Raw genomic sequence first — 23,812 nt, 5'->3', positions numbered from 1 at the left:
TGACTGCTCCTAAATTGTGGAACAAACTGCCCCTTCACATCAGGACCTCCCCAACACTGGACATTATCAAAACCCATCTGAAAACCCACTTTTATTCTTTGGCTTTTAAATCAGAATGAGTTTGTACTACTTTTATTTATCTTATTTCTTACTCAACTCTTCTAATTTTAAGATTCTTTTTCTTAACTTTTATCATGTTTTCCTATGTTTTTGTTTCTTTGGATTATCTTAATTGTACATCACCTTGGTCAACAGTTGTTGTTTTAAATGTGCTATATAAAGAAATTTGACTTGACTTATTTATGAGTCTTTTTCTGTCCTCTGTGTAGTCTGTCTGGTCTTCTGTGTTTTAGTTTTAGTTATGTCAGTGCTTTCGTCTCCCTTATCGGTCTCTTGTGTCTCTCTTGGTGTTCTGTGTTTCCCCAGGCTGTCTTGTGTTTCATGTCTACATGTTCCTGTTTTATTTTCAAAGTCTCGTGTTGCCATGTTCAGTGTGTTTAGTTTTACTTCTTCTGTGGCGTTCAGGTTAATTTGTGTGAGCTGTGGTTCCCCATATGTTTCCTCTTCCCTAATTGCCCTTCTGTGTAAGTCCTTTTGCCTTTAAGTCCTTTGTCTTCACCTGTTCAGTGTCAGGTCGTCTGTTTGTCTTGTGTCAAGTTGCTTCAAGTCTCAGGATTGTTTCATGATTCTGTTCAGGTCCATGTCCATGTTTCTTGTCATAGAAGTCGCATGCACCTGTTCAGATTCACGTTCACATTCTATGTCATAGTTTATCATGTTAAGTTTCAGTTTACCACAGTTTAGGTTTTAGTTTATGTTGAAAGATTTTATTATGTTTATGTTTAGAAGTACATTTTGTTTAAGGTTTTCTAGATGTGTTTGCTCTTTTTTACTAGAGAAGTTACGTTGTGCAAGCTTTGTGTGCATTCCAGAGCTCTCTGACTTTCACACACACATCCTGGGAGCATGAGAGAGGTTGTACCTTCTCTTACTGATTTATGGTATAGGAGGACACCTACTCTGTATCTGTTTTAGTCTAAGAACCTTTTAGATGGACCGCTAGACTCCTGGCACCAGCTTTGGGGAGTCTTCACGGGGTCATATCTCGACCACACACACACACACACACACACACACACACACACACAAGGTATACGTCATATGTTAATGAACCTATGCATATTCATGTAACCACAATAAAAGAGCAGTGTTACGGGAGAGCGGACGAGAGCAACTGGGGTCAAGCGAAGGAACGGCGCCTGTCCAGTTCTCTCCCGTGCACGTTAATTTGTAAAACCTGTCTGAGTGTCATTTATTCCAATCTGAGTTGAATTACAGGAAAACTCCTTACAGTTTAGTTTTTCCCCAGATCGCCTTGCCTTGTTTTCTGTTTTTGTTATTGGTCTTAGTAAACGGCTTGCTTTTTTGGGGGGCCTTTTTCAGCTTTATTTGATAGAGGCAGTAAAGAAAGGACAGGAAAGGGGGGGCAGAGAGAGAAGGAGGAAGATATGTGGCAAAGGGCCGCAGGTCAGACTCAAACCTGCTCTCAGTCGTATGGCACTGAGCTCAACCGGTGCCCAATGCCTTGCTTTTTGTTGTACTTTGTTTTTCTCTCCCGTGTCTGCTTTTGGATCCACACCTCAAACAAGCTGGCTGCTCCACTGTAACAGAATCAATCTCTTTCAAAGGGACAGCTTTTAATTATCCAAGAAGGGAAGTACTGAAGAAGACAGAAGATCTGTCAAAATGAAATTTCTCAGCATTCCTGTTTTAGCCCCGTTTAAACTGAAATAATGGCTAATATATGTTTGAGTTACAGTTACATCAGAAATAAAAGCAAAGCAATTTAATGACTTGGAACATTTTTTTTGACTTGATGCTTATAGTTTGAAGTGAAATCAGGTTTGATGGCAAACTTGGGCAATTTTTTTGATTCACCCTCTTTTTTTCAATGCTGACTGTGTGTAAAGTGGTGGTAAATTGGTGAATTATCCATCCATCCATCTATTTTCTTCCACTTATCCGGGGCGGGGTTGCAGGGGCAGCAGCCCAAGCAGAGAAGCCCAGACCTCCCTCTCCCCAGCCACCTCCTCCAGCTTGTCCAGGGGAACACCCAGGTGTTCCCAGGCCAGGTGAGAGATATAACCTCTCCAACGTGTCCTGGGTCTGCCCCAGGGCCTCCTCCTGGTGGGACATGCCCGGAACACCTCACCCAGGAGGGATCCTTGTTAGATGACCGAACCACCTCCTTTTGGTGTGAAGGAGCAGCTCTACTCTGAGCCCCTCCCGAGTTGGTGAGTTATAATAAAGTGAAAAGATGTAACTTCGTTTTTTAACAAACTCCAGATTTATTATTTATTTTGAGGGATTTCCCAGCATTAAAAATAAACATGGTACTTAAACATGCTGTATCCATTGTTTACAAATCCTTTAAAGAATAGATAAATTACAGATTAACCTATAACCACTGCTCATATTTATCACAGTTTAATATCACAGACAATAGTGAACATGTAGTGACATTTGCATGTGCACTGAATAAGAGCAAAAAACCCCCCAAAAACATACATTTTATAAAATATATTCTTATTAATCAAAAATTCAATCTGAAGATAGGCTCAAGGATGAGCTTTGCAACGTCCCTGATTGTCTCCAGAAAAAACTCAGTTCTGATTGAGAATTTGGGTAATAAATATTTTACATCTGATATTAAATCCATTTACATCTTGCTGTCCATTGTAGCCGTCACTGTCTACTTTGCATTCATATTTTGCTATGAGAACCCAATCTGTGCTCCTCCTTCTTCTTGATCCACACATGTTGTACCAGCACTAAACACGTAAACTGGATCATGATGATTCTGGCACTGTGGTTGATGCTGTGGTTCTTTGGGGGTTGACGACTGTTTTTTTCATCTGATTCCTGTGAAAACAACATATTAGAGAGATGAGACTGTGGGTTGGAAAAAGAATCATGACTTTTGAAACATTAAATCCAACACACTGAAATAACTTTTTTTTTTGCCTTGAATAAAAAAACATGATCTTGCTTTGAAACCCCCCCCAAAGAAATTCACTCCCTGCAGTGTGTTAATTGTTCATCGCTTATAGTTATCCTGTGATACAGAAGCAGTATTCACCCTGAGCATGTAACCACCAGAGATGGGCAGTAACGCGTTACTGTAATCTGATTGTTTTTTTCAAGTAACGAGTAATGTAAGGGATTACTATTGCAAAAACAGTAATTAGATTACCGTTACTTTCACGTAGGAACACTGCGTTACTGCGTTACTAAAACCGTGATTTTTTGCAAGAATGTCTCATGACAGTGACGTAAGCGGGTGTGACGTTCGTGACAACAGCTGTCTGCAGATCAACGATGGATAATATATGGAGTGTGGGAGAGAGTATGAGCATGCAGCGTTTAAAGCGTGGAAGTACTGACCTTACTTTGAGTTTGATTCCATAAAAATTGACAAAAACATTAGTGTCCACTGTTCACTCCGTGGGAAGAAAACTTCTTTTTAAACCCCTAAACTTCCAAGCAAGCACCGAGTGCGCTACGACGTAATGTGAAATTCACAGAGAAACTCGCGGATATTTTGTATGATGGAGTATGCAGAAAAAGTAGAATTGGGCTGAAAGATCTATCGCTTTATCACCTATTCAGGTTGTAAATCGTGTTTTTAAAAAGTAACTAAGTAACTAAGTAATTAATTACTTTTGAAAATGAGTAATCAGTAAAGTAATGGGATTACTTTTGGGGGGAAGTAATCAGTAATTAGTTACTGATTACTTTTTTCAAGTAACTTGACCAACACTGGTAACCACTGCTGTAAAACCATCAGTATTTTTAATTACTGATGTGCAGAGTCTCACACTGATGCTCCAAAGTGAGTTGATGTTCCTGTTTGAAATTCACTGACTTCCTCTCTAACATTTAACTCACATTTAGTTGAATAACAGTGAATGAAATAAACAAAAACATCTGTATGACTTACAGTTTTTCCAGCAGCGTTTTGGTGAATTTAGACTCAGGATCGAGACACTGTTCACGCCCATCCTTCAGTGTGACACTATAACATGTAAAGAAAACTTTGACTTAAGACCACTTTATAAACAATGCTTATTAATGACTGAGCTCTCATGTCACTATGGGTACTTACATGACTTCTTTCTTATTGCAATGTGGACGAGGCTCATCCACCTTGAGTTGAGCGATGAGAGCCCCCCTTATGGACTTACTGATCTTCAAACACCGGCACCTTGGAATAACTGGAAAAGGTAGAAAGTTATAATTAATCTTACACTGCTGCAGTTTCATATTTTCCTTAAACATAAATACATTTAGATTGATTTGTTGTCAGAATTTAGCTCTTTTCAAGCCGCACAAAGTTTTCCATAATCCAATAAAACACACTTACCTAGTGAAGTGCAAAGGGCCATGCAGGCCAGGAGAACGATGCACTGGATGGCAACACTTGTCTTCATCTTAAAGCTTTTCAATTAGTGAGTGGAGGATCTACTGAAGGCTCAGTCTTCAACTGATTTTTTCTTCTCAGATATGAAGGATCTCTGCTGCTGTGCGTCTCCTTCTTGAGCTGCCTGAGTGTGCAGGACTGTGAGGTTCATCATCTCTGAACCTCCTTATATACACTCACAGCTGGGTGAGAATGTCTTCCCAAGTATTGGCTAAAAAAACCCCCCAAACATTTTTATGTCTGTCCTCCCACAGTGGAAATCCTGCTGTTACAATTCTTTGTCATTTAAACTTTCTACCTTCACTTATTCATAAGGATTTCCCGTGCAACTGGTTTATGTTGAGACATGCCTGCCTTCCTTGCGCCTTCAGCTGTCGTTTGTATCTGTTGAAAATAATGCCACATTTCACTCATTTTAGACTCACTCTAATCACTCATACGTAAGTCTTGCACATAAAAGATATTTTGTATTGCTGATCTACTTCCAGAGAAGTGAATGCAATAAACTCTTTATATAATCAGTCTAAGGAGGCTCTGAGGTGGCTAAAAGTCAGGACATTTTTAACAGTTTCATACCTGTGACTCATTAAACTGTTTTTTTTTTAATTCACCACTGTCAATAGGGAAACTAAAACTCACAAGAGTAACTGAGAATACAAGAAAAAAAGTCTCCGTCACTACTGAAAATAGTTCTCAGTTCAGTTTAATTCAATTTTATTTATACAGTGCGAAATCACAACAATAGTTGCCTCAAAGTGCTTTGTAAGGTAAAGACCCTATAATAATATAAAGAAAGCAGACAAAAACCCTGACAATCATATGACCCCCACACGAGCAAGCACTTTGGCGACTGTGGGAAGGGAAAACTCCCTTTTAACAGAAAGAAAAATACAGCAGAACAAGGCTTATGGAGGAGCAGCAATCTGCCTTGAATAGGTGGTGTGAGGGGAGGGAGACGGGACAAAAGACATGCCGTGGAAGAGAGCCAGAGATTAATACAGTGGAACCCCGACTTACGAAATTAATTCGTTCCCAAGGGTCTTTTGTAAGTCGAAAATTTTCGTAAGTCGAAGCACCCATCGCGCCTTTTGAGTGAACGATAGGCTACAGGCTAATTGCTAACTGCAACAACAATACGTCGTTCAAGCGGAACAGCGAAGCGCAAGTACGAAAGCCAAGGGGGTTGTCACATGATTCGGAAGGCATTGTGGGCATTGTAGGCATTCTGGGCTCAGCCAATCAGAGCCAGCGGATTTGGTTACGTGGGCATTTTGCCGTAACATGGGCAGAAATATTGCTGTTAAGTGCTTTCGAAACTTGAATTTTTCGTTAAATGGGGTATTCGTAAGTCGGGGTTCCACTGTAATAACTAATAACCGAATGCAAAGGTGTATAAGCACAGTGATTGAGAAAGATGACTGAAAAGAAAGACTCAATGCATCATGGGAATTCCCCAGCAGCCAAGACGTATTGCAGCATGAGTAAGAGAGGATTTGGGGTCACCTGTACAGCCCTAACTATACGCTTTATCAAAAGGGAAAGTTTTAAGCCTAATCCTAAAAGTAGAGACAATGTCTGCCTCCTGAATCCAAGACAACAATATGCTCTCTCTTTCTAGTTCCTGTCAGTACTCTGCAGCATTGTGGATTACTTAAAGGCTTTTCAGAGAGTTTTCAGGACATCCTTATACTAACGATTTACAGTAGTCCAGCCTAGAAGAAATAAATGCATGAACTGGTTTTTAAGCATCACTCTGAGACAGGATATTTCTAATTTTAGAGATACTGCACAAATGAAAGAAATTTGTTTAATATGTTTAATATGTGCACTGAAGAACATATCCTGGTCACTTTAATTGGACAGCTTCTTCAGAGCATTCCAAACTGTTTTAAACTAATCCACATAAACCAGTTCTGTTATTCAGCTGTAGTGCTGTTTCTGTCTAAAGTTCAGTCACTCATGGTGCATGTTTTAATGTTTAAGAGTAATTTCCATTCTAATTTTTTATTTAAATTTCTCGTTTGTTTGTTCACAATTTGGCCCACGCTGGAAGATACTACTACTACTACTATTAATAATAATAATAATAATAATAATAATGCACATCAGACCCGACCGCATGTTTGCAGTTTTCAGCACTCGTTAACACTTTTCTTTATTGCGGTTGCTGTTCACAGCAATACACACAGCTGCAGCCGCCCATACACCACCAACAACAGTTAGGAACCAGGTCAGTCTGTTTTAAGCCAGCGAGGAGTGATTGCAGATGACACTCAGGTGTGTCCGCGTCCCCCGCAGCTGCGCCGCAGACCCCGCCCCGCCACAATACTATGACTACTACGACTACTACTACTACTACTACTAATAATAATAATAATAATAATTGAGTGACTCAGGGAGTTCCAGAGGGTGAAGCTGAAACACTGAAAGCTTTGGAGGTTGGTGCGAGCGACAGAAAGCAGACCCATGGCTGAAGACCGTAGCACCTGACACCGTGTGTATGTAGGCAGCAGGTCGGAAAGGTACTGATGGATTTGTGAATGATATGAAGAATTTTTTTAATTATTTATAGAAGCTGAAGTGTTATCTTTCACAATAATGGCCCTTGACATTAGACCATGTGACTTCTGTACTCATGGAGCAATATGAAGAACTCTTGATATAATAATCATAACACAGTCAGTTAAAAAAAGAAGAATTATGTCAGAGTGGTTTATGGGATCTCATTCTTATCTTCACTTTTACATTTTATGGAATAGAAACTTATATCCTGCAATAAATATATAAACGGTTTTCTGCTTTTTTGTTAGTGTCATGGTATGCTGTGTGCAGGCAGGAGAAGAGGACCCAAACGCTGGACTCGGTGAATGGAAAGAGGCAGCTTTATTGCGCTGTGGCAGAAACTCCAAACATAACTCATAATAACATCCCTAAACTGAAAACACAAAGCTAATAACAAACACTTGGAACTTGAAGACAAGAGACTGGGAACATGGAGGCAAAACACACAGCTGGTTGAGGGTATGACGCGACTCTGAACACTGGAGGACACACACTATAAATTCACAGGCATGAACATGAGGGAACGAGGAACAGGTGGGAACACAGCCGGGAGAAATTAGACTTAACGAGACAGAGGAAGCGAAACTAGAAACACAGGAAATCCACAGACTGAACACAGATAACAGTGACATCAGGGGCAAAGGAATACACAAGCTAAGAAATACAGAACGGAAACCAAAACACCAGTAGTCATAAGCCAAGAACCAAAAGGAAAACAGACCACTAAACAATAATATAAAATCAAAACACTGGGCCACAGGCCCAGGACTGTAACAGTTAGGAATACCTCATGATTGGTAATACCTGGTAACAAAATAGAAAATGACATTAAGAAAACATTTCCTTTTTTGTAAAGAGTATCTACAAAGATAATTGTGTGATCCCTAAACAACAGTTCAGGCTGCTGGCGGTCTAATGGTGTGCACGCAGGATAACACACACTGTGTTATCCTGCTGGAAATAAACTCTATCAAAGTCGCAGCACTCTTGTTTCAGTAATGCCAGAAAAGTCCTGTTTAAACTGGAGAAGCTGCCAATATGTGTTTTTGATTTACAATCTTTAAATAAATGAATAAACAAAAGCAGCCTATACTAGACGCAGTTCAAACTTTTGAGGTCACATTTAAAGACAATGTTTCATTTTACTTGCAACAAAAAATTGAGAGTTTGTTTATGGTTTTGAGATGTAATCAGTTTTTAAAAGATGTAACTTACTCAACAACTTAGAGGTTTATTGAGTCGGCTTTGGAGTCACTGTTGTACATATCAGAATACAAAAAAACCCAAACAAAACTTGTAAAAATACACGTGAAGTTCACCTCTGATATAAATAATCATGGTTTTATTACATCAGTCTTACATCAGCACTTTACAAAAATAAATATATATGTGTATAAAATATATATACATATGCTTATTAATCAGAACTGAAGGATGAGTTGCATTTCTATTTTGTGATGAGAACTAGAGCTGTGCTGCTCCTTCTTCTTGATCCACGCTGATCTTGTACCAGCACTAAACATACAAAGGGGATCATGATGATTCTGGCACTGTGGTTGATGCTGTGGTTGTTTGGGGGCTGATGACTGTTTTTTTCATCTGATTCCTGTGAAAACAACATATTAGAGAGATGAGACTGTGGGTGAATGAAAAAACAAAATCTTGCTTTGAAAAAACCCCAAAGAAATTCACTCCCTGCAGTTTGTTAATTGTTCATCCCTCATAGTTATCCAGTGATGCAGAAACATTATTCACCCTGAGCATGTAACCACTGCTGTAAAACCGTATCTCTCATCTGATTCCTCTAAAGACAACATATCACAGAGATGAAACTTTGAAGTTCCAGTGGTAGTGAACAGATCAAGTCGTGCATTTTTACCCTCAGTTTTGAACTGCTGCTCTAAAACCATCAGTATGTTTGTAAGAGATAAAAATTCTTTCAGAGGTTCACTGTAGATTAAAACCTGTTGTTTGTTTGGATGGAGATTTACATTAAATATGTTTTATTCATGCAGGTGTAATTAATGATGTGCAGAGCCTCGCACTGATGCTCCAAAGTGACTGTTGATGTTCCTGTTTTGACTTCACTCACTTTCTCTCTAATATTTAACTCACATTTAGTTGAATAACAGTGAATGAAAGAAAGAAAAAAACATCTGTATGACTTACAGTTTTTCCAGCAGCGTTTTGGTGAATTTAGACTCAGGATCGAGACACTGTTCACTCCCATCCTTCAGTGTGACACTATAACATGTAAAGAAAGCTTTGATTTAAAACCACTTTATAAACAATCCTTATTAATGACTGAGCTCTTATTAATAATGTGCTCCTGTCACTGTGGGTACTTACATGACTTCTCTCCTGTTGCAGTGTGGACGAGGCTCATCCACCTTGAGTTGAGCGATGAGAGCGATCTTTACAGACTTACTGGTCTTCAAACACCGGCACCTTGGAATAACTGTAAAAGGTAGAAAGTTATCATTAATGTTAAACTGCTGCAGTTTCATATTTTACTTAAACATAAATATATTTAGATTGATTTGTTGTCAGAATTCAACTCTTTTCAAGCCGCACAAATACACCATTTTCTTTAATAATCCAATAAAACACACTTACCTAGTGAAGTGCAAAGGGCCATGCAGGCCAGGAGAACGATGCACTGGATGGCAACACTTGTCTTCATCTTAAAGCTTTTCAGTTTTTGAGGATCTACTAAAGGCTCAGTCTTCAACTGATTTATTCTTCTCAAATATGAAGGATCTCTGCTGCTGTGCGTCTCCTTCTCTTCTTGAGCTGCCTGAGTGTGCAGGACTGTGAGGTTCATCATCTCTGAACCTCCTTATATACACTCACAGGCACGTGGACCCCGGCCAAGAATGTCTTCCTAAGAAGTGGCTGCAAAAAATCATTTTTTATGTCTGTCCTCCCACAAAACCTGCTGTTGCAATTTTTCATTTAAACTATCTACGCTCACTTACTCATTAGCATTTCCTGTGCGACTGGTTTATGTTGAGACATGCCTGCCTTCAGGTGTCGTTTGTATCTGTTGAAAGTGACGTCACATTTCACTCATTTTGAACTGACTGCATTGTTCCTCCTGTATCCGAGGTTCGACTAACGGACGAACTCTCCTTTCCAGCACCCTGGCATAGACTTTCCCAGGGAGGCTGAGGAGTGTGATCCCCCTGTAGTTGGAACACACCCTCCGGTCTCCCCTCTTAAAGATGGGGACCACCACCCGGTCTGCCAGTCCAGGGTACTGCCCCTGATCTCCACGCAACATTGTAGAGGCGTGTCAACCAGGACAGCCCTACAACGTCCAGAGCCTTCAGGAACTCGGGCGGACCTCATCAACACCAGGGGCTCTGCCACCGAGGAGTTGTTTAACTGCCTCAGTGACCTCGACCCCAGAAATTGGCGGGTCATTCCCTCATCCCCAGACTCTGCTTCCTCCTCGGAAGGCGTGTCAGTGGGATTAAGGAGGTCCTCAGTATTCCTTCCACCGCCTGACAATTTTCTCAGTCGGCGTCAGCAGCGCACCGCCAGCACTATACACAGTGCAGGTAGAGCACCGCTTTCCCCTCCTGAGGCGCCTGACGGTTTGCCAGAATCTCTTGAGGCAGTCCGAAAGTCTTTTTCCATGGCCTCTCGAACTCCTCCCACACCCGAGTTTTGCTTCAGCCACTGCCCGAGCCGCATTCCGCTTGGCCTGTCGATACCTGTCAGCTGCCTCTGGAGTCCCACAGGCTAACCAAGCCCGATAGGACTCCTTCTTCAGCCTGGTGGCTCCCTTCACCTCTGGTGTCCACCATTTGGTTCGGGGATTACCACCACGGCAGGCACCAACCACCTTGCGGCCGCAGCTCAATGCAGCAACCCGGCAATGGAGACGCTGAACATGGTCCATTCGGACTCAATGTCCCCGTCTCCCTCGGAATGTTGTTGAAGCTCTGCCGGAGGTGTGCGTTGAAGATCTCGCGGACTGGGGCCTCTGCTAGACGTTCCCAGCACACCCTCACTACTGGCGTTTAGGTGCACCGGGTCTGTCCAGCGTCCTCCCCGCCACCTGATCCAACTCACCACCAGGTGGTGATCAGTTGACAGCTCAGCCCCTCTCTTTACCCGAGTGTCCAGAACATATGGTCGCAAGTCTGGTGATACGATTACAAAATCGATCATCGACCTGCGGCCTAGAGCATCCTGGTGCCACGTGCACTTATGGACACTCTTATGTTCGAACAAGGTGTTCGTTATGGCCAAACTGTGATTTGCACAGAAGTCCAATAACAAAACACCACTCGGGTTCAGATCAGGGAGGCCGTTCCTCCCAATCACGCCCCTCCAGGTCTCGCTGTCGTTACCACGTGAGCATTGAAGTCTCCCAGTAGGACAACAGAGTCTCCAGGTGGGGCACCTTCCAGCACCCCCAGGGACTCTAAGAAGGCTGGGTACTCTGAACTGCCACTCGGCGCATAAGCGCAGATGACAGTCAGGACCCGTTCCCCGACCCTGAGGCGCAGGGAACAAACCCTCTCATCCACTGGGAAAAACCCCAGCGTACCGGCAGCAAGCCGGGGATATTAGAATACCCACCCCAGCCCGCCGCCTCTCACCAGGGGCAACTCCAGACTGAGACAGAGTCCAGCCCCTCTCCAGGAGACTAGTTCCAGAGCCCAAGCCATGCGTAGAGGTGAGCCCGACTATATCTAGCCGGTACTTCTCAACCTCACGCACTAACTCAGGCTCCTTCCCCACCAGAGAGGTGAGGTTTTCGTCCTGGTCGCGGAACACTGGACCAGCTCTTTATCCTCTCGAGGATACTTGAGGGTGCATGGGAGTTTGCCCAACCAGTCTACATGTGTTTTGTGGACTTGGAGAAGGCATTCGACCGTGTCCCTCGGGGTGTCCTGTGGGAGGTGTTGCGGGAGTATGGGGTGTCTGGCCCACTGCTACGGGCCATTCGATCCCTATACAACCGTTGTAAGAGTTTGGTTCGCATTGCCGGCAATAAGTCGGACTTGTTTCCGGTGGGTGATGGGCTCCGCCAGGGCTGCCCTTTATCACCGATTCTGTTCATAATTTTTATGGACAGGATTTCTAAGCGCAGCCAAGTGGCGGAGGGCTTCCACTTGGTGGCCTCAGAATCTCATCTCTGCTTTTTTGCGGATGATGTGGTTCTGATGGCTTCATCGGTGGGGGCCTCCAGCTCGCACTGGAGCAGTTCGCAGCCGAGTGTGAAGCAGCAGGAATGAGGATCAGCACCTCCAAATCTGAGGCCATGGTTCTCAGCCGGAAAAGGGTGGAGTGCCCACTCCGGGTCGGGGATGAGTTCCTGCCCCAAGTGGAGGAGTTCAAGTATCTCGGGGTCTTGTTCGCGAGTGATGGGAGAAGGAGCCGGAGATCGACAGGCGGATTGGTGCTGCGGCTGCAGTGATGCGGACGCTGCACCGGTCCGTCGTGGTGAAGAGGGAGCTGAGTGTAAAAGCGAAGCTCTCAATTTACCGGTCGATCTACGTCCCGACCCTCACCTATGGCCACGAGCTGTGGGTAGTGACCGAAAGAACGAGATCGCGGATACAAGCGGCAGAAATGAGCTTCCTCCGAAGGGTGGCTGGCCTCTCCCTTAGAGATAGGGTGAGAAGTTCGGCCATCCGGGAGGGGCTCAGAGTAGAGCCGCTGCTCCTCCACATCGAAAGGAGCCAGTTGAGGTGGTTCGGGCATCTGACAAGGATGCCCCTGGGCGCCTCCTGGGTGAGGTGTTCGGGCATGTCCCACGGGAGGAGGCCCAGGGCAGACCCAGGACAGCTGGAGAGATTATATCTCTCGGCTGGCCTGGGAACGCCTTGGTGTTCCCCCGGATGAGCTGGAGGAGGTGGCTGGGGAGAGGGAGGTCTGGGCTTCTCTGCTTAGGCTGCTGCCCCCGCGACCCGACTTCGGATAAAGCGGATGAGGATGGATGGATGGATGGATGGATGAACTGACTGCAATCACTCATATGTGAGTTTTGCTGATAAAGGATCTTTTGTATTGCTGATCTACTTCCAGAGAAGTGAAATGCAATGAAGCGTTTATATGATCCGTCTAATATGAAAAATTTAGACAGCACAAACTCAGATATGATATGATATGATATGATATGACATGATATGATATGCCTAATATTTTTACACTCTGCTGAAAGTTTACTTACACTTCTCTTTATGATAAAAGTGTTTGAACACTTTCCAGTAAATAAAATGATAAAAAGAAAGAAAATTGGAAGTTCCTTTAAACACAGCTGAAAAAGTCATTTTGTATTCAGTGTTTGCAGATGTGCACGTGTATCATTGCACTTAATAAATGCAGTAAATCTGTCAATGAGTAAATCTGTAAAGGTGTGGGAATGCAAGAAAAATGTCTCCATCACTTCTAAAAATACTGAAATTCTCAGATTAATAATGTCACCAATCACAGCAGAAACCAAGGCAGACTTAGTCATTAAGGATGTTTCACACTCGCTTCTCCACTCCTTCAATGTGCTTCCACTGGACAGGTGTATTCAGGTATTTTGAAAGATACCTTGCCTGACTGGTGACTTGGAGTCAGCAGTAGCTACTTTGGAACTGCTGTCAGATATTGTGGTTCCAGTGAGACTGAAAACTGTAAGCTAGAGGTTTCAACTGTAATTACCTTCCCTACTGATAGACACCTGCCGCATTCCTCTTTAGTCTCCCAAGCGAGCCATAGAGGTAGTTTGTTGGAGTCTGTGCTTTGCAGTGATAAATGATTTTCCATTCACTGCTCTGTGAAATGCAGGGGTGTCAGGAAAGCCCCTGTGATTGTTTCATTTTCATTTTCATATTTAAGTCAATGTCAGACTTTGAATATGTCTGTGAAGGTTCTCAGTCATCCAGGTCATCGTAGTCAAAGGAATTTGCAAAGAAAAGCGTCTGGACTTCTTTGAGTTGCTTGAAGACGTTTCACCTCTCATCCGAGAAGCTTCTTCAGTTCTAAGGTCAAATGGCCGAGAGTCCCAGATTTAAACCCAGTGGAAGTATCCCCCCCAAGGAGGGACAAAGGACCCCCTGGTGATCCTCTAATCACATGCGCCAAGGTGTGAAAGCGGGTGTGGGACCTAATCAGCCAGGGTTTCGGGTGAGCTCATTGTGAAACCTGGCCCCACCCTATCATGTGATTTCCTGAGGTCAGATGGCCCAGGATGTGAGTGGGCGTTAAGGCGTCTGGGGAGGGAACTCAAAACTGGATTATAGATGGCAGACAGTTGGTGTCGTAAACCACCGCCTCTGTTCAAAGATGGTCGCTCACAGTGGACATAGATGGCCTCTTTCACTCCTCTTTCAAACCATCTGTCCTCTCTGTCCAATATGTGAACATTGGCATCCTCAAAAGAGTGACCTTTATCCTTAAGATGCAGATGGACTGCTGAGTCTTGTCCTGTGGAGGTGGCTCTTCTATGTTGTGCCATGCGCTTGTGAAGTGGCTGTTTGGTCTCTCCAATGTAGAGGTCTGGGCATTCCTCACTGCACTGTACAGCATACACCACGTTGTTCAGTCTGTGTTTTGGAGTTTTGTCTTTCGGGTGAACCAGTTTCTGTCTGAGTGTGTTGCTGGGTCTGAAGTACACTGGGATGTCGTGCTTGGAGAAAACTCTCCTGAGTTTCTCTGATACACCGGCTACATAGGGGATGACAACGTTGTTGCGTCTGTCTTTCTTATCCTCCCTCGCTGGTGTCTGATCTTCTTTTCTGTGCCTCTTTGCTGACTTTATGAACGCCCAGTTAGGATAACCACATGTTTTCAGTGCTTCCTTTACATGTGTGTGTTCCTTCTTTTTCCTTCAGGCTTGGAGGAACAAGTTCTGCCGGTGGTGTAGGGTCCTAATTACTCCAAGTTTGTGTTCCAGAGGGTGATGGGAGTCAAAGAGGAGGTACTGGTCCGTGTGTGTGGGCTTCGGTAAACTTCAATGTTGAGGTTGCCATTCTCTTCAATGTGCACAAGCGCAGTCCAGGAAAGCCAAACAGTTATCCTTTGTGTCTTCCCTGGTGAACTTGATGTTTTTATCCACAGCGTTAATGTGCGCAGTGAAGGATTCCACTTCTTGTGTCTTGATTTTGACCCAGGTGTCGTCTACATATCTGTACCAGTGGCTGGGTACTCTCCCTTTAAAAGAGCCAAGAGCCTTTCTTTCCACTTCCTCCATCTAAAGGTTGTCTACAATAGGTGACACAGGGGAGCCCATGGCACAGCCATGTTTTTGTCTGTAGAAGCCTTCGTTGTATTTGAAGTATGTTGTGGTAAGGCAGAGGTCTAACAGTGTGCAAATCTGATCGGGTGTGAAGTTGGTCCTGTCTTCCAAGGAGCTGTCTTCTTGTAGTCGTTTTCTGACAGTCTCCACTGCCTCTGTGGTGGGTATGCAAGTGAAGAGAGAGACTACATCAAAGGACACCATGGTTTCATCTGGATCCAGGGTAAGTTTCTGGACCTTGTCGGTGAAGTCGGTGGAGTTCTTGATGTGGTGTGGGGTGTTCCCACGAGAGGTGCCAGGATGGTAGCAAGGTGTTTCGCAATGTTATAAGTGGCTGAGTTTATGCTACTGACTATGGGTCTGAGTGGGACCCCTTCCTTGTGGATCTTAGGAAGTCCATAAATGCAGGGTATGGCATCCCCTGGATAAAGGCGGTGATATTTGAGGCGGTCAATGCTTTTGTCCTTTTCAAGGTCTTGAAGGCAAGCTATAACTTGCTTTTTGTAGCTGCTTGTGGGGTCTCGTTTTAAAGCTTCGTAGGTGTTGTTGTCACTGAGGAGAGTAGTGATCTTTGTGTGGTAATCTGTTGTGTTTAGGACCACGGTGCACCTTCCCTTATCCGCTGGTAATATAGTGATGTTGTGGTCTTTGCTCAGGGAAGCGACGGCCTTCTTTTCTTGTAGTGTGAGGTTAGACGGAGGGACTTTGGCACTGGAGAGGGTGGCTGAGACTTTCATCCTGATTTGCTCTATAATAATTTATTATATAATAAATTATTTATTAATAATTTAATAAATAAATTATTTATTAATAATTTATTAATCCGTATGGCGGTTTCTGTGGCTGTGATGAGGTCCACTATGGGCAACTGTTGCGGAGAAATGGCGAAATTATCGAAATTGAGTCCTTTGGAAGACTTTGAAGTTTTAAAAACAATGAATGACTTACACTGAGATGAAGGTACACCAGACTAAAAAAGCTGCAGGTCATGCCAATGTGAATGCGAGTTGCCCCCAAAAAACACAATGTTAACTGCAACAGCTCATGTAGGTTGCTAATACAGATAGCAGTGTGTCCAGGTGGACAGGCTGAAAGATATTTCACTTCCACATTTGGTGGGTTATGCTTCTTACTTCTCTTAACATCACTCATATCTGTAGCTCTGCATGAAGATATGTAGCCTATTTGGACGCCTCTGAAAAAATATGCTCCATATGAGAAACGACTACTTTTTTATTAAGAAAACACCAGACAATGTTGTGTGAATGATATGGGAAGTCAGCCAAAGTGCTAGCCCCTGGGCTAGGTGAGGGTTGTAGATCTTATCTTTTTCTTATAATGAAATCAGTGTGAGTCATGCTCAATTCCAGCACTTGCAGACATCAGCAGCTACACTGGAAGCAATAACAAGTCCATATGTGTTTTTCTTATCTGTCTGTTGTATTGTGACAGACACTAGCATTACTGTGAATATCAGTTTGGCACATTTGGATGTGATATATGCATGTTGTGTCATTCTTTCTTGAAGTGAACATTAGATTGATAATTATGTGCACATCTGTGATCTCTGGATAATTACGGGCATATTTTCATTAGTATATTCAGTTGTTTTAATTGTTGGTGACTGCTTGTGACACCTGTGACACATTTTTGATGTTCACTGAAGTTTCTAAGCTACAGTGAGCAAGGTGGCGATGTCTTCAGCTGGAAAATGAAGCCAATAAGGCAGTGACCCTGAATCCTCCCTTGGTTACTAGAGGTGGGTTTCAGTAATCGATTTTCTGATTAAAATGGATTTTAGCTTGAATAAAGCGATATCGATTCATTAAATCCTGAATCGATTTTTAAATATAAATGTATTTGGCCAGAAACTCTGCAATCTCAGGTTAAACCTCACAAACTATTTCAAAACCCACCAAACGGCTAAAACAGTAAATGAGAGCAGATAAACGGATTCCACATAAAGACGTAAACACAAAGCGCGGACCTGATGCATCAGGACCTGTGAGATGTTGGCCTCTTTCACCCGACGGCACGTACACAGACATGCCGTCTGTGCTGAAAGCCGACACCTCACATATTCTGAAGCTGCAGGTTTTGTCTCTCTCCGACCAAAATTCCCTGAACCAGCAACAAAAGAAAATCAAAACTAGCTTCACGTTTGATGTACATTGCCATTAATTCCCTCTTACTTTTGCTACTTTGCTTCCACCATTATAAAAGCCACACTTCCTGCACAACTCTCTCTCTCTCTCTCTCTCTCTCTCAGTGCACTTGAAGAACAGTTTCCCATCTCAAATCTCTGTTTTCTGCATTATTTGTTTGCTTATTACGCAACAGTCTACCATTGTTTACAGTGCTGTCTGCTGCTGTTTTTTTTTCTAAATGACTTCCTACAAGAAAGTCTAATTTCTGCTGTTCAATACCGAAGAAATGTAAACTTTTTAAAATGATGCCTAATTGCAAAACCCTTACCTGTGTCTCTAATAAAACCTCTGTAACTTTGCTCTGCTTCTCTTCAGCAGCATCAGGTAATGTTCATATATTGATTCATGGTTTTCTTCCGTATTTGATCGACTGCAGAATATTTTTAAGGTAATCTGCTATAAAAAGACAGGCCAGCAAAATCTTCATGTTTTTCTGTGTTTTATCCTCAGTTATTTTGATACAAAGGCATCTGCTGTGATGTTTACACCTCAATGAAGTCTCACAACTGTCAGTACTGATAAATGAAGAATGACAGTATTTCTGTGTGAGTCAAAATTGAATCAGAATGGAATCGGTTCTAGAAATCCCAGCCCAGTTGGTTATGCTGCAATAGGTCTTGGCTGCTGGGGGCTTTCCATGATGCACTGAGTGCTCCTTCATCACTTTTTTGTGTTTATACATCTCTCTGCATTTAATCACAAGTTATTATGAATCTGTGGCTCTCTTCCACAGCGTGTCTTTGTCCTGTCTTCCTCCTCTGAGCCAGGTTCTGTCAGAGGTTTCTTTCTGTTAAAAGGGAGTTTTTCCTTCCCACTCTCACCAAATACTTGTTGATAGGTGATTATCTGTTGGAGTTTTCTCTGTATTCTTGTCTTTACCTTACAATATAAAGCACTTTGTTGCCAATGGTGTTGTGATTTGGTGCTGGTAAATAAAATTGAATTGAATCAATCTGTCACTTGGCACTAACTAGCCTAAATATGCATCCTTCATTGTAACTCTGCAGTTGAGAAATGCAGCTTTTTGCCTGAGTAGCCTATATCAAAATACTCACATGTGACCACTGAGGATGGTGCTTTAAAGTATCCAAGTGGAGTTTCCAGTTAAAGTTTAGCATCTGTGCAGTGCAACATTTTCAGAACCAAATATCCAGATGTCGACATTTACTTCAGGAGATTTTCACAACAAAGTGGTCGTTTTTAATGCTTTTGGTGATGTCTTTACTGCACATGTGACTAACTAGAGTGTGGACCACTGGCTTTCTAGATTTCTATTTTCTGTCTATTGCTATCTAAAATATGTTTTCGGTGAAACATAATCTTAAATAAAATGTATCAACACATAACTGATTTGAGAGTTTGTATTTTAGATTTAATCCTTGACCGAGGGGCCCCCTGTAAAGCTCTCATTTACTCCCGGCAGAAACTCACGACAGGCTCACCTCCCTGTTCCAAAACCTCAGATAACTTTTTCACATCTGGAGTTTGGAAATGTGTTATTATTATTCCCATGCTGAACTACTTACAGGAAGCAGTGACATAAACACAAAGTCAAAAAAGCTAAAAAAAAGAAAAGAAAGAGTGATGTTTTATCCCCTTACTTCTTACAAGATTAAATGTTATGTCTTCAGAACCCGACATACCTTTTGATGCAGGATTCAGATTCAGTGATCTCGAGTTCACACAATTTTGATGAAGCTGTTTGAGTCTCACATGTGTATCATGTTCTTGCATCGTGTTTAAGCTAAATTTTTAAAGCACATTGCAAAGTTATGATGGTAAACAGTTCACAGTGTTGACACTTAAGAGGGCTGAACACCGACGATCAAGCCTCATCTTTAGAGAGCAAAATGTTCAGTGTTCTCAAAGTCTCAGATTTGGTTGTATTCGATATGAAAGAGGAGATTTTGTCATAATGTGCAAGGTTAAGGACCCCAATACTGGACTCAAAGGCAAGAAAATGAAGGAAACAAAAAACAACCTTTATTTCTTCACTGAGTCAAAAATATACAGGTCATAAAAATAATCCAGAACAGACACACCAACGATGAAATGAAACAAAACACAAAGGGTGCACTCTAGGGAAGGAAAGAGGGCTGTGTCGTGTAAGTGGATCTCTCATATAAGCTGGTTTGAAAAGTTTTGGTTTAAAATCAGCGGGAGGAGCCACTCTTCATGGTAAATGAAAAAAGAATAAAAAACCCAAAATACTTAAACATGTATCCAGTCCAACAGCTGAACAATGTTCACTGTTTACTGTTTCCATGTCCATCCCTTTATGACCACAGTGTACACATCTTCTGATGGCTACTTCCTGCAGTATAATGCACCATATCTCACAACTCAAGCTAGTGTCCTTAACATGACAGTGAGCTGACTGTACGCAAATGACCTCCAGAGTCATCAGATTTCAGTCCCATCGACCACTGTGGGATGTGGTGGACAAATTTGCACCGCATCTCGGCTGCTCCTTCTTCTCACTAAGTGATGTCTTGTTTCTTTTGTATAACAGTTATAAACAAGCAAAGTGCATCATAGTGAGTTTGACACTGTGGCTGGTGATGTGGTTGTTTGGGGGCTGACGGTCGTCTTACGCTGACTTTTCTTCTGCTTCCTGTGAAGACAACAAATCAGAGATGTGAGACCTTGAAGCTCCAGTGATAGTGAACAGATTCATAACTCATAACACTCAAGCAGTGATTTCTCTCTTGCCTTCTTTACTTTCTAAATTATCTTGAATTTTAATAGCAAAAAATAAAGACTGATACTAAAGACTAAAGACTTGGAAGAAAACACAAAGACATTCATTCATTGTAGCTTGTTAATTGTTCATCCACCAGATTTGTCCTGTGACCCAGAAGCATTTTTCATCCTGAGCTTTGAACTATTACTCTATAACCATCAGTATTTTTAATTAATGATGTGCAGAGCCTCGCACTGATGCTCCAAAGTGACTGTTGATGTTCCTGTTTTAACTTCACTGACTTCCTCTCTAATATTTAACTCACATTTAGTTGAATAACAGTGAATGAAAGAAAAAAAACATCTGCATGACTTACAGTTTTTTCAGTAGTTCTTTGGTGAATTTAGACTCAGGATCGAGACACTGTTCACGCCCATCCTTCAGTGTGACACTATAACATGTAAAGAAAGCTTTGATTTAAAACCACTTTATAAACAATCCTTATGAATGACTGAGCTCTTATTAATAATGTGCTCCTGTCACTGTGGGTACGTACATGACTTCTCTCCTGTTGCAGTGTGGACGAGGCTCATCCACCTTAACTTCAGTGATGGGAACTCTTACAAACTTTCTGGTCTTCAAACACCGGCACCTTGGAATAACTGTAAAAGGTATGAAGTGATAATTAATATTAAACTGCTGCAGTTTCATATTATACTTCAACATAAAAATATTTAGAGTGATTTGTTATCATAATTCAGTTCCTCTCAAGATCCACAAATACACCAAAGTTTTCCATAATCTGATAAAACACACTTACATAGTGAAGTGCAAAGGGCCATGCAGGCCAGGAGAACGATGCACTGGATGGCAACACTTGTCTTCATCTTAAAGCTTTTCAATTAGTGAGTGGAGGATCTACTGAAGGCTCAGTCTTCAACTGATTTGTTCTTCTCAGATATGAAGGATCTCCGCTGCTGTGCGTCTCCTTCACTTCTTGAGCTGCCTGAGTGTGCAGGACTGTGAGGTTCATCATCTCTGAACCTCCTTATATACACTCACAGCTGGGTGGACTCTGGCCAAGGATTTCTTCCTAAGAAGTGGCCATAAAAAGTCTGTTTCCTGTCCGCTCACAGTACAAATCCAGTGGCTGTGTTGTACTTTCAATTCCTGTTAGCAGCTCCTTATGTGTCACACTTCAGTTTACAAATATTCAGTTCCAAGGAAAGTTGTTGAAACTTGACCTTCAGCGAGACCATACAGCTGTGTTGCAGGGGACACTGAAGGCTGGTGGGGCAGGTTGTCAAGATCTTCCTTTACCTGGGCTCTGGGACTGAATACCATCTGTACTTCACATGCAGAATTGGTCTACAAAAAGACCAAAAAGTGTATATTTCTAAAGTTCAGTCTCTCAGGCTGCAAGTTGTAATGACGCGTATGTGCGAGTTCACTAAGGAAGATTTGTAATCAGTGATCTGCCTGCTTTCGTAGGTGTTTGGTTTGCTAGTCTGTCCTTTACAACGCTTCCACGTTACCTGACTGCTGACATCACAGCTCTAATAAAATCATCTTCTTGAAAAACTTCTTCGAGCCAATCAGCCCCCGTTCTGCGTACTTTGAATCTCAGTGCCCTTGTGTTATTCTGCCTTTCTGACTCTCATTCACTCAGCCCACCTCCTTCCCCATCTCTCACCTCATGCTGGTCACTCAGAGCTCCATCTAAGCCTCCTCCTTCACCACCACCAGCGTCTAGACTAATTCCGGTCAGTGCTGAGGTTCTGTTCTTGTATGATGGGTTGATATTTGGGAACTAAATTACCTGCTGGTGGGGGACTGTGGGATTCAAATAAAAGCTCTGGATATTTTGACCAATTTCCTAACACTACTGCTGGCTTGGAGTCAACAGTACTACTCTGGAGTTCATGTGAGTAATGATGAGTAACACCGGCAATTGGCTCAAAACCAGCTATAGTGACAGCATAGACCTCTCTGTTATCTTGCAAGCAGAGTGAGCCATTTCCCTGCTGCAGACAGCCAGCACATTCCTCTGCAGTCACCTGGCTAACCATGCAGGTAGAGTCTTTATACTGTCAATGTTTGGCAGAGGTAAGTAAACATTATTCAAACAATATGAAGATTTTCTTTTTAATTTCCCCCAAATACTCTTTCCTAGATAACAAACACAAACTATTCAGTTAGAAGGGAAAAAAAAGTTCATTCATCTTGTCTGCAGAAAACGCTGACGTCATCTGTAAGGCTTTAGTTTAAAAATTTTACTTCCTTTTAGTGAGGAATGGACGGTTCTGCAGATATGGGATGAAAGTGTTTCATCATATGCAAATCAAACAATGAGTTACAAGAGGGCCTGGAAATGTTACAACAGAAAACAAAGTTAAAAGGAATTTTACAAAAATGCACACAAAATAGTCAAATGTGGAAAAGTGATTTCCAAAGTGTGGTAATCATCCGGTCTGTGTGCTTCTCTGGCTCGTTCTGGTTACCTCAGCATCAACACTGAGGAAGAGATGTTATTTCTTACATTTATGGTAAATGTAATTACGTAATTAAGTTTTGGAGATATTGTATCTTTTGTATTCTCAGAAAATCTCACAAGATAAATTGATTACTTGTCATTGTTTGACTTTCCTTTGAGGGACATTAGGTTAATAAATTAAAATAAAAAATGTTATATAAGTTTGTCGAAGTAATTTATGACACTCTAAATAAAGTCTAGCCTCAGGTCTTACATTTTCTTTTGTCAATAAATTGTATACAATCTACTAATGTAGCTGAAATATGCAGCTGACTGAATAAACCTATAAACAAGAAAATCTGTGAAATGGTTGCATTAGTTGCATAAAACAGTCATAATTTAGATATTTCAGGTTTATCATCTTTTTAGTTGCAGTCCAGTAATTATAAAGTGGGACTTCTTTATAAACTTGCATTTACAGATTTGTTCCCACACAACCACCTCTGTGGTTTAAAGAGAAAGGTCAGAAAAAGAAGAAATTTCCAGTGTGCAGGAGGTCTGATGCCAGAAAATGACCAGAGTGCTTCAAGCTGATATGAAGGAAACAGGAACTCAAAAACCACAGTGGGTCCAACTCAGTACTAGAGAGGTATACCTAATAAAATGGCCAGTGAATGTCCTACTTAAAGCTGATACTGATCTGTAATGTGTACAGATGAGAGGCAACAATGATTTTTCATAAAACACATTCTTACATCCAATCTGCTTTCTTGATCTACTGTCTGCGATGCTGTAACACATCACCGCTCATGAATCAATCTCTTTCACAGCTTTTAATTATCCAAGAGAAGAGGTACTAAGGAAGACAGAAAATCAGTTGAAATAAAATTCTCTGCATTCCTGTCTTAGTAATAGCAATAAGGTCTCGTTTAAAACGGAGTAGCTGCTAATATGTGTTTAAGTTACCGTTAATCAGAGATAAAAGCAAAGCAGTTTAATGACTTTTTTTGAGTTGACGCTTATAGTTTGAAATGAAACCAGGTTTAATGCCAAACCTATTGATATTTAGAGCTACCCTCTCTTCTTGTTTCAGTGATGATGCTGTATAAAGTGGTGGTGAATTGGTGAGTTAGTAGTTATAATAAAGTGAAAAAATATAACA

At 42.0% G+C, this 23,812-nt stretch overlaps 3 protein-coding genes across 6 annotated transcripts; all 3 read right to left on the bottom strand.

Annotated features, from left to right (window-relative positions):
* Positions 1–2,359: 2,359 nt before the first annotated feature.
* LOC120433206 (growth-regulated alpha protein-like) lies at positions 2,360–5,718 on the bottom strand. Of its 3 annotated transcripts, none has more exons than XM_039599102.1 (5): positions 4,779–5,718; positions 4,424–4,691; positions 4,166–4,274; positions 4,001–4,075; positions 2,360–2,922 (listed from the first exon to the last, which is right to left on the bottom strand). In XM_039599102.1, the coding sequence occupies exons 2-5, from the start codon at positions 4,488–4,490 to the stop codon at positions 2,850–2,852; spliced, it is 324 nt and encodes a 107-aa protein (XP_039455036.1). In that variant the 5' UTR covers positions 4,491–4,691; positions 4,779–5,718; the 3' UTR covers positions 2,360–2,849. The 3 variants fall into 3 exon arrangements, with proteins under 3 accessions (XP_039455036.1, XP_039455034.1, XP_039455029.1); XM_039599100.1 differs by having other exon boundaries at positions 4,424–4,864; positions 5,498–5,718; XM_039599095.1 differs by having other exon boundaries at positions 4,424–5,718.
* Positions 5,719–7,339: 1,621 nt separating this feature from the next.
* Positions 7,340–9,853, bottom strand: LOC120433204 (permeability factor 2-like). 2 transcript variants are annotated; one of them, XM_039599087.1, is made up of 4 exons: positions 9,659–9,853; positions 9,392–9,500; positions 9,212–9,286; positions 7,340–8,648 (listed from the first exon to the last, which is right to left on the bottom strand). In XM_039599087.1, exons 1-4 carry the CDS (start codon positions 9,723–9,725, stop codon positions 8,576–8,578), a joined length of 324 nt encoding a protein of 107 aa, XP_039455021.1. In that variant the 5' UTR covers positions 9,726–9,853; the 3' UTR covers positions 7,340–8,575. The 2 variants fall into 2 exon arrangements, with proteins under 2 accessions (XP_039455021.1, XP_039455023.1); XM_039599089.1 differs by lacking the exon at positions 7,340–8,648 and adding an exon at positions 8,714–8,844.
* A 9,632-nt stretch (positions 9,854–19,485) lies between these two features.
* LOC116327041 (growth-regulated alpha protein-like) lies at positions 19,486–21,182 on the bottom strand. Its single transcript, XM_031748506.2, has 4 exons — positions 20,998–21,182; positions 20,734–20,839; positions 20,554–20,628; positions 19,486–20,108 (listed from the first exon to the last, which is right to left on the bottom strand). The coding sequence occupies exons 1-4, from the start codon at positions 21,062–21,064 to the stop codon at positions 20,027–20,029; spliced, it is 330 nt and encodes a 109-aa protein (XP_031604366.1). The 5' UTR covers positions 21,065–21,182; the 3' UTR covers positions 19,486–20,026.
* Positions 21,183–23,812: the final 2,630 nt, after the last annotated feature.

This window comes from Oreochromis aureus, linkage group 3 (genome assembly GCF_013358895.1).
Source record: "Oreochromis aureus strain Israel breed Guangdong linkage group 3, ZZ_aureus, whole genome shotgun sequence".
NCBI lineage: Eukaryota > Metazoa > Chordata > Actinopteri > Cichliformes > Cichlidae > Oreochromis > Oreochromis aureus.
The sequence above is the reverse complement of the archived record's forward strand: the minus strand, read 5'-3'. Positions and strand labels throughout refer to the sequence as shown.

What these genes read in the sequence shown, in the direction of transcription:
- LOC120433206 (XM_039599095.1), bottom strand. Translation starts at nt 4,490, where the DNA reads ATGAAGACAAGTGTTGCCATCCAGTGCATCGTTCTCCTGGCCTGCATG. An exon ending in TGCAATAAGAAAGAAGTCAT is followed by an intron (nt 4,076 to 4,165) that starts GTAAGTACCCAT and finishes TACATGTTATAG; the next exon opens with TGTCACACTGAAGGATGGGC. An exon ending in AAAACGCTGCTGGAAAAACT is followed by an intron (nt 2,923 to 4,000) that starts GTAAGTCATACA and finishes TTGTTTTCACAG; the next exon opens with GAATCAGATGAAAAAAACAG.
- LOC120433204 (XM_039599087.1), bottom strand. Translation starts at nt 9,725, where the DNA reads ATGAAGACAAGTGTTGCCATCCAGTGCATCGTTCTCCTGGCCTGCATG. An exon ending in GGCCCTTTGCACTTCACTAG is followed by an intron (nt 9,501 to 9,658) that starts GTAAGTGTGTTT and finishes TACCTTTTACAG; the next exon opens with TTATTCCAAGGTGCCGGTGT. An exon ending in AAAACGCTGCTGGAAAAACT is followed by an intron (nt 8,649 to 9,211) that starts GTAAGTCATACA and finishes TTGTTTTCACAG; the next exon opens with GAATCAGATGAAAAAAACAG.
- LOC116327041 (XM_031748506.2), bottom strand. Translation starts at nt 21,064, where the DNA reads ATGAAGACAAGTGTTGCCATCCAGTGCATCGTTCTCCTGGCCTGCATG. An exon ending in GGCCCTTTGCACTTCACTAT is followed by an intron (nt 20,840 to 20,997) that starts GTAAGTGTGTTT and finishes TACCTTTTACAG; the next exon opens with TTATTCCAAGGTGCCGGTGT. An exon ending in AAAGAACTACTGAAAAAACT is followed by an intron (nt 20,109 to 20,553) that starts GTAAGTCATGCA and finishes TTGTCTTCACAG; the next exon opens with GAAGCAGAAGAAAAGTCAGC.